At 30.8% G+C, this 19,067-nt stretch overlaps 1 protein-coding gene across 2 annotated transcripts in view; it reads right to left on the bottom strand.

The window, feature by feature from the left end:
• Nucleotides 1-1,662: 1,662 nt before the first annotated feature.
• Nucleotides 1,663-19,067, bottom strand: part of LOC121114478 (semaphorin-6D) — a 125,788-nt gene continuing 108,383 nt past the window's right edge. Inside the window, exons 3-11 of one of the 2 annotated variants that reach the window (XM_040708451.2) lie at nucleotides 14,344-14,406; nucleotides 8,440-8,623; nucleotides 7,845-7,949; nucleotides 7,671-7,759; nucleotides 5,602-6,604; nucleotides 3,061-3,345; nucleotides 2,846-2,980; nucleotides 2,437-2,782; nucleotides 1,663-2,379 (exon numbers count right to left, since the gene is read on the bottom strand). In XM_040708451.2, the coding sequence (XP_040564385.2) occupies nucleotides 2,025-2,379; nucleotides 2,437-2,782; nucleotides 2,846-2,980; nucleotides 3,061-3,345; nucleotides 5,602-6,604; nucleotides 7,671-7,759; nucleotides 7,845-7,949; nucleotides 8,440-8,623; nucleotides 14,344-14,406 (2,565 nt within the window). In that variant the 3' untranslated portion in view covers nucleotides 1,663-2,024. The remainder of the gene's footprint in view (nucleotides 2,380-2,436; nucleotides 2,783-2,845; nucleotides 2,981-3,060; nucleotides 3,346-5,601; nucleotides 6,605-7,670; nucleotides 7,760-7,844; nucleotides 7,950-8,439; nucleotides 8,624-14,343; nucleotides 14,407-19,067) is intronic. The other variant, XM_040708452.2, reaches the window with a different exon arrangement.

Raw genomic sequence — 19,067 nt, 5'->3', positions numbered from 1 at the left:
AAAATATTAAAGGCAGACCTTTGAATTTATATATCTGATCAAAGATTTGAAGGAGTGAGAAACTCAAAAATTAAGTAAATAATTAATCAATCATATTTTGAATCAATATTGATTTACTATAAAATAAAAAAAATATTGTATCCCTGACAGCCATAATAATGAAACTACATCTTGTAAGATTGTAGAAGTATACATAGCTTTAAAAAAAAACATGATTATATTCGCCTAAAAATCGGGAAAATCCCAAATATTTTTATTTTTTGTCTTCAAATTATATCAATATAAGAATAAGTACATTTATGTAAAGAAAAAACTATGATTTTTTTCGTGTTTTTAACCCTCTGTTACTTTCCAAAGGTGTTTATTCACTTCAAAGACTGAAATATATTTTAAAAAACGTGGACTCAAAAGGCTGTTTTAGAAATACATCAATATTCTTTTTATTTTCAATAATGAAAACTTGCATGAGAATAATCCCAAGTCGCCCTTTATTAATGGAAAAAATTAACAATTATTAACAATCCACGCTTTGCTACCCATTTTTGTATATCATGTTTACTCCATCTCTTTGTAAATTCTGAAATTATTAATACATACTTCCTATATCTAATTTTTTAAAGAAATTGGTTTCTGAGTTATTAGAAAATTCTGGAATTAACTATTGAGGTTTCAAAGAATGCATTTTATGCGATCTTAATATATATCAACCAAGCAACAACCATGAATATGAAAATGGTGGATGAAAGGGCATTGGGAGTTGTCTTAATCTAGTATAGATCATGTTATGTTTGATCATAATTTATTAATTTAGAAATATAAACTACACAATTTAATATGAGCTATTAAGTATTTCAAAAAATATTCATTTAGTTTCTCATGTAACAACTACTAATGGAAAATAAAATTTTATATACGTAAAATATGTGAGTTTTGGTGGATAACCCCACAGTAAAGCATTTGAAGGCAAGAGTAAGAGAGGGTTAAATTTAACTGTTGTTTTAATGAACAATTGAACTCCCTCTTGGAGTTGTTTCATGCCCTTTATGGAGTAAACCCCACAGTTTGAGAAGCACTGTCTCAATTAAAAATAGCATTAATCCTCCCATTTTAGATCTCAATTTCGACCCATCCCTTTTTGGACAGTCATGAAATTCTTAATGCAAGAAATCTAATTAAATATATACATATATATATGGTATATAAAGAGTTTCCTTTCTTTAGAAACAGTAAGAGAATGAGACCGAATAAAACTCTAGTATTTCAAAATTACATTATTTCTATTACTAATATATTACATTATATTCAAAATAAATGACCCTTAAATGGAGGGAACAAAGAACTTTCTATTGCAAAATAATAGTAATAATAATAATTAAAAATTAACAAAGACGTTAATACAATCTGTAGCTATGTATAAGAATAACAGCTATGATGAGATCTTGACATTATTTAAATCTTTGTTTTTAATATCTTTATTAATTTCGTGGTGTTGTTTTTTTAAATATAAGAACAAAATATTAAACATATGTAAAGTACCGTAGTTTACTGAGTGATTCATAGTTTATGTCATGATGAAATCAACATATATGTAATGCATATAAGCATGTAAATTGCTCTTGAAGCCGATCTCACATAATATATATTTAGAAAAATGGTTGATAATTATGTAGGTATATGAATATGTTTATTATTTAATCTGACTTAAATAACACAGTTATTACATTGGAGACATTTGGTATAAAAATATATCCATAAGAAATATTGATAATAATAATTATTATATTAATAAAGGAGCCATGTCCTAAATTGATCAATCATATTTTTCATACAACTACTAAGAATACATAGTAACAAGAAATACAATAATCATTTTCGAGGTTTAATCGTATTGCAACTAAAAAAAGATTCCTCATGGAGGTTAATCGCGTTCAATAAAAAAAATGATAACAATGGTTTATGGTACTGAATGAAATTGCACTAAAATGGGGAAAAAGGACAAAGGAAGGAAGAGAGCTCAAAGCCTGTCATAGGTAGATCCTCTTGACTTTTTGTCGATTAAGTGTGGAGTTAGCTGAGGGTGGCGGGAGTGGCGTTGGAAGTTGACAGAAGAATGTGTCATTTGAATTAGGTGTATTAGTAGTACTGACTGCAACCGCAGCACGGAGTAGGGATTGATGCTGTGACCTTAGGGGACGGGGTGAGTCTTCCTCATTAAACGCAGTGGTTGCTTCCATTGAATTTGTAGAAGCAGATGAAGGACATCGAGGGTTTCTAGGGGTCCTAGAATCCTCTTCGTCTCCGACTGAGGAAGTAGTGGGGGATGTGTAGCCCGAATCTGGTTTAACGGATAAACCACTAGTGTTACTATTGAGAGGGGATCTACAAACATAAAAGTTAAAAAATCGGTAAATTATTTAGAACCAAACATAAACTTACAGCGGCGTTTTTGCCATCAAATTTGGACTAGATACACCCCTCATCCCTTCATTGCGTACGACGTCAGAGGTCACATGGGGTCCAACTTTGGAAATTATACTCATTTCCCCTTGATGCGTCTGCTGTTTCGAGAGAGTATCCGTACCTTTCATGCCCGACTCTTTATGATTACTCTCCTCTGGTATCTTTGTTTTCCAACAATGTCTCGAGATGATGATGCCTAGAAATATTCCAATCACTAATGCCATTAATGAAGATAGTCCAGTTGCAAGAGTTAATGTTCGAATGGAATAAAGAGCCGTCAATTCAGAGCTACTGATGAGGGTATCTCTCTTGGGTGAAGAAGCTACGTACACAAAATATGATTGCAACATAATATCATTATTAGAAAATATGAAAGTTTTTTTACGTGTAGTAGTAGTAGTCACTCGAGATACTACTTCCTCATCACGAATGGTGAATTCATCGTAAAACTCCAATTCCTTATCTTCTCTCTTGCGAACTTGCTCAAGTGAATTTCGAAGGATTTGCTGAATAACAGCTGCTTTTTAAATAGGAATAAAATATAAAATGAGTAAAAATGGGGTTATGAGTTAAAAAATAAACAATGTGTTGCCTACGTACAATTTTTCAAGCTTTCAATGGTATGATGATCGATTTGGGGTTGAACACTTTTTGTGGTGCTGGAAGTTGGCGTAGGCGTAGGAGTGGATGTTGTTGTGGTACTCGTGGTAGTAGTAGTTGTAGTGGTGGTTGTTGTAGTCGTCGTGGTGGTTGTTGTTGTTGTTGTAGTAGTAGGAGTTGTGGTGGTGGTTGTCGATGTAGTCGTTGTAAATAATGTAGTTGCCGGAGGATGTGTGAGGATGAAGGGTGGAGGACAAGTGCATTCACATCTCGGACAGGGTGTTGCTAAAAATGACAAATATTAAAAAAATACACTATACATTGTTGTCTTTTAATCCCATCTTTGAATCCTACATATAATGAATCTCCCCTCTTTCAAATCAGATAATCATTGTCACATCTCCGTTATCTGAGTCGTACATATACATACAAAATTATGCTTTTGAACAGAAAAAGATAATTGCAAGTTTTAATTATGTGAAAATTTGAGAGGAAAAGAAGAGAAATTAAAAACACACACACACACACACATATGTATATGTGAAAAACATGATAACCACTGTTTTGTATGTCTCCGCTTACAAATATGAAATGAAAATTTGCAAAATGGTATTATGAAAAAAAAAAAAAGTATACACAATCCTTAAAACACCATGCATGATAAACGTCACACAATACAAAAAAGTAAGATTCTAATAAGCTCTCCTTCATTAAGAATTAGATTGCATTGTAGATGTATAAATCAAGTCTAAATAAATACTAGTGTTGGGCTTCGGTCTAGAAATCATAGACCGGTCTGAGAATGTTATATTTTTGTAGGGACGAATTAGTTTGGTCCATCAACAAAGCTCGATCTTGACCGGTCTCATATAAAAATTCGGTCTTAATCGGTCCAAAGGAAAAATTCGGTCTAATTCAGTCCCAAAGAAATTGGACTAGACTGTTAAATTGTTTATAACATCACATCATAAGTTGGTTTTTTTAAATACAATGACGTTATACGAAGTTCAAACAGAGATAGCTCGGATTAATTTTGATCAAGCCGTCTCTTATAAGTATACAGTATTTGTTCTAGAACTTATCGTGTACTTTTGAGATTTTTTCAAAAAAAATGAATGACAGTTGATATAAAAAAAAGGTAACTCATAATATATAAGACCGAAAAAAATCGGTACATAAATTGAGACCGAAAAATAATTAATACAGAAAGTGAGACCGAAAAAAATAACTTAAGACCGAACCGGGGAAAAATTCGGTGCTGGACCGAGTCTCAACACTAGAAAATACATATAGAATAGGCTTAATATAACTCTAGGTATAGGAAGTGATTAGCTTCTTTTTATATCGCTGTACATTGTATATATATATTTACATTTGCTAAAAATAAGAAAAATAACTAAAGTCATTTTTATTAATGTTAAACCTCGGTATTTAAAAGTTATAATTTAAGAATTACTATTCTACTAGTGTACATATGCATATACCACATATCGAATTATAGCATTTCGATTCCATGAGCTGCAGATTATACAATACTTCCGTTTCACATCATCATCAGCAAACAATATCCAAGTACTTTAGTGAAGTACTGTACATACATAAACATATGGTGATGCATATGTCACCCGTCAGCAAAAAAAAACAAGCTGGGATTATTTGTTTTAAAAGTGAGCCTGGATTACACCTTTTTTTTAATTTCCCCTAATTGGTCAGACGGAGTTGCACTGATTAGGTAGCGGTAAACATTATAGTTTAAAATTTACTCCATCTTTCCTAGGAATCTTCTTTGAAGTCCATATACATAATGTATCTAGGAACGACTGGGTCGAGAACCAATGCACATTGAGTTCAAGATAAGAATTTCTCCCTTGCGCGTTGACCATTCTATATTACATTTTTATTTTGAATCTAATTACCTTATCTTCTAATTATAAATTAATCTTATTTTGATAAATGATTTGGAGACGTTGCAAAAAAGTATTGATTGGTTATAGAAATAGATGAAATATAACTTATTTGAAAAGTCATATAAGAATTTCAAAAATTTCTACTATCAAAAGAAGGCTTCAGACTAGAGTTAACATTCCAAAGAATTTGATGAAATCCCTCAAATTAATATCATGAAGTCAAAATCAATTGAATAATAGGTATTCAATAAAATAATACATTGGGAATGTATACTTTTCTTAACTTTTGTTTAAGATTGATTTTGTGTTGATACACCACATATCCAATTTCAACAATGCCATGATAACAAAAGCCATTAATTAAAGATATTTTATATAAATCCACACGAAGGAGTGTATGATGATAAAAAACAAGAGAATAAAAACTTTTTCTTGTTTACTCAGTCATATTTACATAAATGAAGGGGTTGAACCTAAAGAGGTTGTTCTTTATTTGCTTGTTTGTCTTATGTGGAAAGGAGTGCTTTAGATAATGGTTCTCATTTTTTATTTCAGTTCAAAAAAATATTCATGCACTGATTCGAAGAGTCTAGGATTATTTATGAGTATTTGAAAACTAAAGTTAGAATCTTACTTGTTGTTGGAGGCAATGTTGTTGTTGTCGTGGTTGTGGTTGTTGTCGTCGTTGTTGTTGTAGTGGTGGTGGTGGTTGTCGTGGTTGTGGTTGTTGTTGTGGTGGTGGTGGTCGTCGTTGTCGTCGTCGTCGTTGTTGTAGTGGTGGTGGTCGTCGTTGTTGGTGGACACATCCCATCATGTCGGACCAAATTATATTTTTCAAAGCCTCTATAGTCAATGCATCTCTCAAATGCCCATGCACAGTAAGGATCCCGTAGTGCAATACATTCTTCACAACTCCCAGATACTCGATGGCATCTCTGGAGTGGAAGCGTGGCTATTTCATCCTCAGAAATGGCAATGAGAATCCCTTTCCTAGTTTCTACAATGAGATTACGAACAGGGACATTCTCGTCAAATATTTGAAGGGTTTCAATGATTTCGGAATCTACAATTTTGAGAACACGACCATTTGTTGTTCCAATAAAAAGTACGTCATGGAGAGGAAAGGAATCTTGTGCAATCACGGTGAGTCTTTCTCCTAATCCGGTTTTGACGAAATCAGGTAGTCTTTTTTCCTCTTTGATTGAAGAAGGAATGGCGCCATCCATGAGAGTATGCCCTTTGGCGAATCGGAGTGCTGTTTCTGATAAATTGCCAGCTTTGACTTGACACCAGGTGCCTGGATGTGGGTTAGGGATTTTTGATGCAGAAACAGGGAGCCAGTTGCTATTGAGATCATCTTGATGTTTGAAATTACCCTCAAACACGTTAGAAATATCAGAGAGAGTGAAGGAGCAAACAGCAGAGCCTGCTACGGAGTTTTGAGGTGTTGTGAACACAGCGTAGATGAGTCCTCTTTCATTGAAACTCGTGGTAGTGGACTGTACTTCATTAAAGTAAAAAGGTACATCTCCAGGAACAGAGCAGTTGAGTCGGGCTTTGAGAAAAGAGCTCCAATTATTTTTGAATAGGCCTCCAGAATCATTTTTGCAAACTCTTCCGACTCTTGAATAGACAATCTAAGAACAAAGTATTTATTTCATTTTTCACATCCTCTATCAAATAAATTATATTTAAATATCAATAAAAGAATCTCTACATCCAACTAGATACTATGAGAAACATCTTTTTCAATACGGATAAATACATTGTAGGTTGAATATACATACAATAGAGACGCTAAAAATTACTATTACTAAGGTACTTATATTTTATTTAAAAGGAAATAAAGAAAAATTTTAATTAATCAAATTATAAATATATGAGTGTGTTCTCAGTGTAATTACAGACTTAAAGTGTTCATCAAACGTTTTATATCAAAAGACATTTCCATCCCCAAATGGATTTCCTTTGCACTTCCTCCTATGTGCATATGTATGTAGATATCTATGCATGTATATTCCTACTTAGATAGGCACATTAAGAAAATAAGCAAGGCCTTTTAACTTCGTAAACATAAATTTGCGGTCTTTTGACTATAGTTTACATTTAATTAATAATAAAATGAATTGAACGTATGAAAACTCATGAAATCGTACATACAGAACTACAGTGGTACATAATTAGTCGGAGAGTTAAAGTCCCAGATGTTTGGTAGGTTTTCATTTAAAATGACCTTTGTTTAATTACAGTCCAGGGTATCTTTTTGATCAAGTTACGAACCATTCCTTCCATGGTTATCTCACATTCAGCATCAGCTATCAGTGAGATCTAAGGTATCTAAGAATATAATTGGCCTACCTTTCAATTTGCATCTGCATACATGGACAGGGGCATCCACAGGGGGTGGTCTGGGGGTACTGTACTCCCCCCCCCAAAAAAAAAATAATTAATTAATGTTTGCCTTTTAATAGAATTTTGTTTTTGTTAAATATGGTAACGGTATCATTTCTTGGTCTTATGCGCTAAGCTCCATCATGTTGAGAGCAGTTTTTGGGATTCCAAATATGTCATCACTCAATTGTTTTTGTCTCAAGGAACTCCAAAAAACCATTATGTTAAATATAAAATAACCTCTGACTAATTCTGGACCACTCTGTATAATATGTACCTACACAAATCCCTCCAAAATAATAAATTTCTTACCCTTCCACAATTCATAAATTCCATCGCTTCTTCACGGAAGAAAAAATAAATATGATTACCATCATCAATGGAGCTCACAAAATTTGGAACTGTTGGAAGAGTGGAAAATAAATAAAAATAATATAATAAAAAAAAATATGATACAACATCATAAGTAATATAATGGAAACTCACAGTTTAAATGATTTAAATTATACTGTTGTGTCCTCAAATGATCTTTGATAATGAGAGAGTCCACTCCAGAGAAGTCTGCCACAGTTCCTGAATATAACTCACCATCTATATAGAAAAAAAATAGTAAAATCATTAAAAAATAGATTTATGTCATGAAGAATAAAAAACAATTTTAACCTATATCATAAAGAATGATATAACACAAGAGTAAAAATAAATTTAATGTCTTTTTGTTGTCCATACAACAATCAAGAGGTAACTTAAGTTTAAACGGTTTATGAGAAAAAGAAAGAAAAAAAATGATCAAATTCTATGAAATTATGAGTTGCTTAAAAATAATATGCATATCTCTACACATAAACCTATATGAAAATCATTTAAATAACATCAATTAGGTATATACATATATATATATATGTATAATACAGTTAGTATTGCATGAGTGATTTTTTTAGTAGTTAGTCAAAAAACAGAACAACAACGATCCCAAAGTTAAATAAAGCAATGGTGACGTCAATGACTAAGCCCATATTAACATCCACTCCTCTTTAGCGACCTATGTGTGTGTTACGTATGTATTTATGAATTCACTTGCCCGAGTATATTGATGTAGAGTTATGTTGAGGATCATAGGGACAAAATCCTTTTCCAGAGTACTCTTGAACCACTTCTTTGTTTGAATATCGACGACATTTTGGATTGTAAGCATTTGTTCCGCAAACAAGGAGTTCGTCCTTTTCCGTTTTTGCCAATACTCGAACGTAGTTTTGACAATCATTCTATAGGAGTGGGAAAAAGTTGAGAAAATTACTATTACAGCTACTAAATTAAAGTACATGCAATATGCTACATGCAGAGGTGTAGTTTGACATTTGAGGTACCCACAATCCTATACATTTGTTAATTACAAGTAGGAGCTCAACTTATATATCATTTATATGAATTAAGAACCCACGTGTTTAGGTGTGGCCCTTTCTCCCAATTCCCTTGTACGCCACTGCATATAGATCTGTATAAATTAGGTGCTTAAATCTTAAATGTAAGTCTATTGAATATTGCAAGAGATGGGAAGAAAATCTTAGATGGATATAACCCAGAGATAGGAAAAATTAAAAATTAATACACACGATAGGGTCAGTGCATAAGCTTGAAATAATAGTGATAAAAAAAGAGATATCCTTCATATTAGTGATGTTTTGTTGGAGAAAAATATGACCAAAAGGTATAGACCAATGCAGTAATGGTTTTATTTCGAATTTATTTTATACAGCTGACTTTCAGAGGCATTAAAAGTGGTTTTGACAAACGTATTGTCTTTCAATTGGCACTTATAGAAGAGGAATCAACAATCGTAGTGTCAAGATGATCGTTAAATCATTACAGAACCCATAAAAAAAGTAATAGAAGTTTAAGTATAGAGTCAGTTTTTTGCACTCTAGAAGAGTCCAGTGTATTTTCTCACAAAACAATATGCAGTTTCTGCAAGGCTTCTCCTGAGAGGGTAGTCCATCTTTTGTGGAAATCTAGCCTGATTGTGATGCCGGAAATGAAGATTTGTTGCCATGTTCTCTTGGGAAAATGGGCAAATGATTTACGCAAAAAACTGAAATAAAGACAATATGGATAATTTAATATCATGTTCAGTGAGTCTTTTAAAAACTTTTAAAATAGTAGTTGGATGTTCATTTCTTTTGTATAGAAATATTGGAAGTGTAAGGGGGAGATTATTTTTGTCTCGTGGAAGTATACTTTTGGGACTGTTTCTTTTATCTCTTTATTTTTGTTGACAATTATATTGTTGTGAATAATAAGAATTAAATATATAAGGACCTTCAGAGTCTTTAAAAAAAAAGTTATTACATATTATTAAACAAGTTTTGCATTAATATGCTTCTTGATTATACAATTCGTTATAACGTTATGTATTTTTTTGTCACCTGTAGGTGGTTTAATTCTCCTTATTCATGATCCGAACTTATCTTGATTGGCTGACCCATAGATATAAAAATATAGAGTGAAGATGTGAAAAACAAGTTGATGCTATTGTAGTTGGCCAAAATATTCAAATTGTAGTATTAACCATTAGGTATTTTAAGAACATAGAGGGCGCTTCAAATATTATTATGTTCGATCCTCACTGTATTTTATATTTGATTATTTAAAATATTTCTGTATGGAACTACTCTTTGGATTTTATGATGTATAGGATGATTCTATACAAGATTTGGAGTGATTGATATATGAAGAACTATATTTTCCATTGTTTTGATCAACTATCTTTCGGCTTCAAAAAATGTCCCTTGTTTGTGTACAGCGTAAGCACTATATGTATTTTATCGCTATGGATCGAATACAAATTAGCTCTTGTGAAACTGTCAACAACTCCATACTATTAACTATTGAAGAACGATAGTTAGGACGAATAGGTTAACCAGCTACCAACTGATTTTGAACCTTTTTTTCAGTCTTTTTGGAGAAGGAAAGGATAGGAGTTACATACATAGATTAAAGATCATTTCGTGATTAAGCAATCCTTTTTTTTAGTGTTTGTATCACTTAACATATATTTAAATATTTATGAGAATGACGTTACATAAAGGAGGTTCATTTGTCAGATGATAAAGACAGATTAGTGAATGAAGGATCATCATCAACGCTCTAAAAAATAACACAAACAAGGCCTTCTACTTGAATCTTCCTTAAAAGTTATTATAAATTATTCCATATGATTATTTATACCATGTCATTTATGGACTCTTGAAAAATAAACAAAGCCATCAACTTGATACAGTTATATTTCATATAACATTATGTATGTAAATATATGTACGTTTGTGTTCAATATTATTTATATCTGTGTACTGCTCCATTAGAAATATGAATCCCTTTGCATTGAGTTTGATAATTACGTATATCCAATGTCACGTAATGGTCATATATACGCACAGACATATTTTTGCCTTTAAAAAAATAATACCCATAATTAATATAGAAAATTTTGCTCAAAATATTTCATAAATAACCTAAAGATATGCACGTTAGATATCTATGTATGTATGATACTACATCGTGCTATATTTCCCTATATAGATATGGAGTACATATAAATAAAATGGACATCCCATCATTTTTTCGAAACCCAAAAGCATGATATCTAATTATATTTTTTTTTCTCAAAAAATGTTTCTTTCATTATGATTTTATATAAAACTAAAATGGGCAATCGGTAGTCGAGTATCGGGGGGGGGGGGTCATATAAGGTGGCTTATTCTATACCCAAAACACAAAAATTATTTTTTGGAGCTCAAAGAGACTAAATTGGGGGGTTGAGTTCAAACAACTATAGGAATAAATTCTACATAATGACACCAATTTCAGGTCACTACCTCAAGATTTTCTAAAGTTATTGTCGATTATGCATTCTAAACGTATTATACCTTCTTGTGCTTGACCTCTCAAAATTCAATGGCCTCTTTCCGTAAAAATATCTAATCTTTGTACCAAGTTAGATCAAAATTGATCTGTTACTTTTTCCGTATTCCTGGTGACCAATAGATTAATAAACAAAGACAAAAATATTATCTCCGTTCAACTTCGTTGTAGGAGCTAATATGATGGGAGAATAATCAACATAGTCATTTTTTAAACCTTTACTAATAAAAATAAACCAGTCATTGAAGGAATATAAACATCCTTAATTGTCCAAGTTCACAGCATGATCCTGTGTGAGTACGATATATAAAAATAATTATTATTAAATGTCGTTTCAGTGACATTGATGATGAAGGAAACAAAGAGGCTATAAGGTTTCAAGATGAAAAACAAAGAGCAACAATGCATATCATATGCTTAATCGAGGTATACATACATATTTCTAGGAGGTACTAAACCTTTTACAAAATATATGCTGTACGTATTATAAAAGGAGTAAGTTACGTGTGGTAAACCGACAAAGAGTCCCCAGGGTTTTTGGATTTATTAAGGGAATAGTGAATGGCTCGAAAAGTATATTAAAATAAAATATACAATGTATATCTTTTGGCGATTAATTCAAACACTCTTTTGCGGTTTTCAAATGGGGATTTTTATACGTGATGCGGGGTATATTGATTTGTATATATAATACATACTATATTTCTGTGCATTCTGCCATTATTATATTTGAATAGAGTGCAAAATATTATGCATTCAGTAAGGCGTTGTTTCATTAACTTGAAAATATACTCTGTATTTTTTTTTTTAAGCTGTCATTTTGCTTTTCTCCTTGTTCGTGTTCTGAACATTAATTTGTTGAACTACAATTAGCTAGTATTAAAAAGTGAACGTACCCCTACTAATAAGTTGAAAATATTTAATGTAACAGAGTGTTTTTATGTAACGTCCACATTTTTGTTTTTGGACATCTTGGGGGTCTAAAAATCAAGCTTTACAAGAATAAAAACTCTTTTTCATTCATACTAAGAAAAATAGTGAACTATTGCCGTATATTTGTATATCAATACTGGAAACAACAAATAAAATAACTCAAACCTTTATTGTCTACCCCAAATCCATCTCTCTAATTGCGTATATTTCACATATATTTGAGCCTAATATGTATAAAAATAGTGTATAACATCATTATACAATCTTATTTACATCTAGTGTATAAAATAAAGTATACATATAAGATATTTTCATCCAATTATCCTACAACTTTTATCGTCCCTTATTGGCACAAAACAAAATCAACTGTACAAATTTATACCCTTCATAAATATTATCCGTACATATAACTTTGATTTAATTCAAATATCACTGTTTATCATTGGGATCAAGTTGTATTCAATCTAATTTCGATTTTTAAAGGCATTTGATCAGATTTCTTCGAGATTCATTGGATTTTTTTTTTTTCATTTTATATTGTAAAATATCAACTATGAACACCCAATGTGGCATTGTACAATGTTATTTCACAAGGTTATTCAACAACAATTTTTAGAGTAAATTGAAATTTTACTAGCATAATGGATGACGTCATTGGAACCCCAATTAGGGGAATATTACGATGAAGAATAATTAAAATAACTAAATTTTGGGCATATAAATGCAGAAATCAATAGAAAAAACACATATAAATTAGTACATTTTTTTACTTGTTATGTATTATATTAACAAAAAAATGTACCCAATAACGTAACAAGAAAAATAAAGTGTGATAGTTACTTTATAAATCTGTTGTGTTTGCCCTACGACTTTCTTGTAGCCTAAACTTGTGCTAATAACGTTGGCATCCCCTTCTATTATGATGTATTTTGTGACGTAAGGGAACACACTCTATAATTTGGGAATTTGGAGCGTAATAAGCTAAGAGCCATTTAATTTCAAAGCTGTTTTATCTTCTCTTTTAGAGGGAAAGGTTGAGAGATATTAAACAATAACATAACCTTGCTTATCACGGTTTTTTAGGAAGAAGAATAATCCGTGTTATACGAAATCTGTGTTGTAGGAGTTGGAATAATAAAAACATTTTACTCATCCTAAATTTTTAAAATAATGTATGCTAGACAAGATATAATAATATAAGATTGAATCTTAATCCAGTATTTACTCGATATTTAATACGGTCATTTCTATTCTGTAAAATTTAAATAATCGGAACTTAACCCATATTTATTCAGAAATTTTTTTCAAATGCAAGTTTGTATAATAAATAAGTTAACCAAAAGTTTTAAGTCTGGGTATCCAGTCAAAAACTTACAGTACACTCCGCCCTAGAAAAAATTATTAGCATAATATGAAGGAACTCATCGACAATCACAAAAATTCTTGTTTCCCTAAATGTATAGTTTTCTTATAATTTATTATCGTATTATAAAAACGTGATATGAGATGAATAAACAGCACTTTACGGGGAGTCGGAATATTTCCAAACACCGTGTTATGCGGAGACCCCCTCTACTGAAGGCTATCTATTGGATTAAATTACAACATTGATATGAGATTGAATTTCATGATTAATTGATACGTAAATCCCAAAAGACCTGTTTAACAAACCCAAAATATGTAGAAAAGGATGGTTAATGTCATCAAATTTAATCCCTAGGTAGATTTCGTCTTTATTCAAGTACTTATCTTTTTTATACACATGGATAATTGGATAAACGTGGATTACTGTATTGTCTTAGAATTCTCAACCATACAGAGTACGTATATACATATGTGCATAACGATATAGGTAGGTAAACTTACGTACATATAATATAGACTCCACTCTTCTTGGGGTATATTTAACATAAATTAATTTATAGATTTAATCTTAATTAAATTCCTCCATCGAACATACATATATAATTTAATTAAATTTATATATGTCTATAAAAAAATTGATCCTCGTAAAAAAAAATCATAGGAATAGGTTTTCTTTCTAAAGTCTGACTTGGATATTTAAGTATAATCACCATATTATAAATCTATATATATATAAACAAAAGTACGCATAATGCATTGCATTTCTTACCTCAGATTTCCCTTTGACAAGACAAAGCTCTCGATCTTTCTTCTTGGAGTTCCAAGGAATCCTCTGTAAAACAAAAAGATAACAAAATATTAACTATAAATAAATTATAATCGTTAAAAATATATATCATTTGAAGAAGAAAAATTTGTTATACTCATATTTTATTGCTGAGACTTGGTCCGAGATAAAATTTCTTTTTATTTTTAAGTAATTTTTTTACATCGATATTTAGATCAATACCGCAGTTGAAGGCCTGAATCGAAATTTATCACTAGAACAGCCAAATGACATATCAGCTTCTTTGTTCTTTATTACATTAAAATAAGCTATTTTTTCAATTGAGCTGTAATTTTATGGCTTTTCTTATTTTACCAATAATTTTAATTTGACTGAATTTATATATTGTAGGGTTATAAGTAGTGGCGCAGTTAGTGCTGTATCGGTTCATATTCCAGTTTTCCTTGGGCTACTCTTGGTCAGTAACTATATATCAGTGCTAAAACATATATAGTTCAGTCCTTGATGACGTCAATCAACTATTTTTCTTTTTATTAAATCAGTTATAGTACTGGCAGTCACTAAGATTGACAGGACCAGTCCTAAGACTGGAATGGACCGAATTAATATGAATTACACAAATCCAGGTACAGTACACGCTACCACCAAGAACGTCCAGGGATGTCGTTTTGACATCCCTTTAGGGTCATTCATTTATATTATTGATTTTTAATAGTGTTGTCAAAATGAATCACATGGCCCATAGAATTGGTACACAGCACGTTATATTGTTAAATTGTTCTATAAAAAATGTGTCAAAGGTTAACATTTTTTATTTTTTTTGTGGGGCAGTAATAAGAACAACTTTTTTGGACCAATTTTATCGTTGTAAGATCGAATTTGGACTTACATTTAACAGTCTCAGACCGGTCAAAAATTTTCAGACCTAGATGTACTACTAGTATATGTTATATACTATAGGAGGTTTTGTGAGAGATAACTTGAATTGACTTGATGAATTAATTGAACATGCACAAAGTCATAGATGATAATAATAACAATACAATTAATTATGTTTTATCTCGCATGACTATCTCCCTATAAAAAAAAATTAATGACAATTAAAATGCTTAATGAAGATTGCATCTCTTTCATTTTTGGGGGGAGGGCTTCATATTTTGTTCTTGCGACATCATTACGACTAATTCGTGGATTTTTTCCACCTCGTTCCTTCTCACAATAATAAGAAGCTAGCAGCACCTGAGGAATCCTCTGATTTTATTGCTGCTTATAATAAGTATATGATCCAACAGAATTCCCCTTAAACTGGGTACTTCAGAGAAAATCAATTTAAATGAGTTAATTTAGTAGTTTGTTGATGTTAATTTGTCATAACTTATACTTATAGATCTTAATACATTTGACCTTTCAGTAGTCATGGGTCCATCAAGATTAAAAAAACGGGATGTACCTACGTTCATAAATAGGCATGGTTTTATCGTAGCAATGTACATTACCTATTCTGCCTTAATATACTTCTACATCTTAGACTCTCGTCATCATCAATAAAATATCCTATTAGGAGTGTGTTTTTAAATCCTGTTTAAAAAGACCCAAAGTCTATGATGGGTTTTTCTATATGTACAATTGCATGTTGACTCTACCTCTTTTTTTTTTAGAAGGTGTAGCTATTGAATGGAATTAAAGGCAAATCATATAATAATGGTACACGAAGCCTAATAATCATAGGATTTATGAGATGAGGTCCACCCTCCACAATAATTCCTTTTACACCTTTTGGTGGTAAATTATCATTATTACCCTGTTCGATATTTATCGATGTATGATTCGGATATTGTGAAGATATGTAGCTAGGATTTTAAGTCAATTAAAAATACAATTGTGGGAGAAAGAAAGAGACTAACGTGATTTTATTATATGGATCTATTGGTATAGGTGTATACAATGAAATGAACTTAAATGAAAACCAACAGGAAAATATCCTTTTTTTTTTTTTTTTGGTCCTAAAAATAGTATTTACAAATAACAATAGCTCCGCGTATGGAACTTCTAGAAAAGAATTAATCTGGTTTATAATCATGTTTTTATAAATGATTTAATTCCCAGCATAAAGTTGAATCAACGTCAACACCTCTTTAAGCCACTAGTAAACACCATGTAATTTGAATCAAAAGTAGGATTATCATATATCTGAAAATGTATATAAGTATGTAAATTCAAGGTCGAACTAATTGCCGTGACATGAAGTCTATCACGAAATCTCCTCCCTGTTCTAACTACAATTGCATGCCATATGTTGAAACTGGGCAGTCTCATCTACCTACTAAAACATGATGTAGAATTTAATTTAATTTTAATTTATTAAACATTCATTTGTTGGAGGGCTTATTTATTTATTTTCGAAAATAAAAAACTTTCATCGTTGTTTTAGTCGTAAATTTTATGAACAAGGATATATATATATATATATATATTTTTTTTTTTTTGCATACACTATGATGATTATATGCTACATGACTCTCAATTAGGTTCCAAAATAGGCCTTTTTTAAAAGAGGAAGGGGGTAAGAGGGAATACATTGCGAATATCTTATCTCACATATGGTTGTGAAAAGTGTGTAAAAACTTTTTAATTAATATTCACAGAATATGCAAATTTTCTATATAAAATATAAAAAAAAGTACAAAAGAGAGCAGATTGTAAATGAAGAAGTTGTTGGCTTCATTTTAAAAATAGAAAAAAGTTTTTATCAACTCTTGATCTGATGAATTAAAAAATATGCCTAGTTAAAATAAAATATCATCACTCGGTCCATATTTGAGTATATTTATCTGCTACATAAGTATAAATCAACACCTATAATTACAGCTATGGACCATTACGTAACTTTTGCATATCATTGCCAAACCTGTGTAGTATGTAATCTTATTGACTGTCATTAAACTAATCCAATAACTCTTTAGGCCTGCATTTTTGAATTCATAATATGTGTATATATGTAGATATCTAAGATTATCATTAATTTATTTTTTAGTTTGGCTTAGAAGAGATAGGGGTCCTGTTTAAAGGTTGTAGGGAATAGGAATTTATGTTCCTGCAGAGTTATAGCCAGTGGTTTTCTTCTTTTTTTTTCTTGCCTATCTTTTTTGTAATGCTTAATATTAAAAGTTAATTAATGAAAAGTAAGAAGATTTCTTTACACGTAAAATAAGTTAGAATTTCTAAAGAAAACACACACACACACATAGATGAGGAAGGTAGGAGAGAAGTTTGGTTTTAATTCGCTTTTAATAAATCTTTTAATAACCGGATTGAGGAGAGAGAGGGGGGGAAACGCTTTGAGCAGGCTTAAAACAATGCAAAAACGACACGTCTAACTAATACTTCCTTCTGTATTGTAGTTGAACTGATTGATGGCAATAAAAAAACTATTTTTTTACTCATAATTACATTATAATTCTGCCACGAAAATTTGTAGAAATAACATTTAAAATATTCTTACCATAATAGGAAATAAATAAGTATGTAGGTCGTTTATATGTACCATTATAGTTATATAATATACGTAGACCAAAAGAAGCTCCATATATAAGATGTAGAGGATATATACAATCAAATAATTGTATAGTATTTGCTAAAATGATGTTTTTTCGTTCATTGATTTAATTAAGAAACGATGAAAAAAAAGGAACACTCAGGATTTTAACTCTAACATTAAGAGAATATGCAAAAACAAAGCCGTTGGCTAGTGCATTACAAAAGAACAATTAACACCTCTCAGGCCTAGAAAACACAATTTGTAATATAATATGTTTAATTATGTATTGATACATATATAATTATTCAATACTATTCAAGGTTGTAGCATGGTGTTGAGAAACGCTTCGCTGAGAAAGATAGCGTAATTGCTAATTACGTACATATATAGATACTTATATGAATAGATTATATAACTCTTCCCCCCCCCCTTCCAAATTTCACCATTTAATATAATCTCACATATTGTGTACTCTTAAAAGCGCTTCAATGTTTTATCATTTATAAAATGGTATATAATATGATAACGATATAAGAAGGCCTTTAATTTGTAAAGTCCTTTTAACACTCTACACAAACGGAATAAAATTATATTTGCTTAATCAAACAGGTTCTATAAATGAGATATAGAGATTATATATGACTGTATATATGGTGTGTCAGCATAAAAATAATCGGGAACAAAAAGCAAATAAAATAGATAATTTGCATTGATTTTTTTTTACTTCATACCTTCCAAGGGCGCCCATAGGGGATGGGCTGGATGGACTGTAGCCCCTATCCCCAAATATCCTAACTTCCAAAAAAACAATTGTTCAATTTTTTTTCCAAGAATTTAATATTTGTCATTTAGTTTTTCAAATTTTTTTCCAAAAAAGTGCCTTTTTTGTGAACAGCTCTGGATTTTTGGATTATTTTTTTCAAAATATTTAATTTTTTTTGAATTGCTATAAATTTTTGAAATTTTTCCAAAAAATATTTATATTTTAAACTGAATTTTTGAGATTTTTTCTGTATCAGCAATGAATTTTAGGATAAAAAGTTTTATTTTTTGTGAATAGCTATGGACTTTTGAATTTTTTTCACAGAAAATATATATTCGAAATTTTTTTCAAAAAAACAAAAAATTTTGTGAATAGCTGTGGATTTTTGAATTTTTTTCAAAAATA

This window comes from Lepeophtheirus salmonis, chromosome 3 (assembly GCF_016086655.4).
Source record: "Lepeophtheirus salmonis chromosome 3, UVic_Lsal_1.4, whole genome shotgun sequence".
NCBI classification, from domain to species: Eukaryota; Metazoa; Arthropoda; class Copepoda; order Siphonostomatoida; family Caligidae; genus Lepeophtheirus; species Lepeophtheirus salmonis.
The sequence above is the reverse complement of the archived record's forward strand: the minus strand, read 5'-3'. Positions and strand labels throughout refer to the sequence as shown.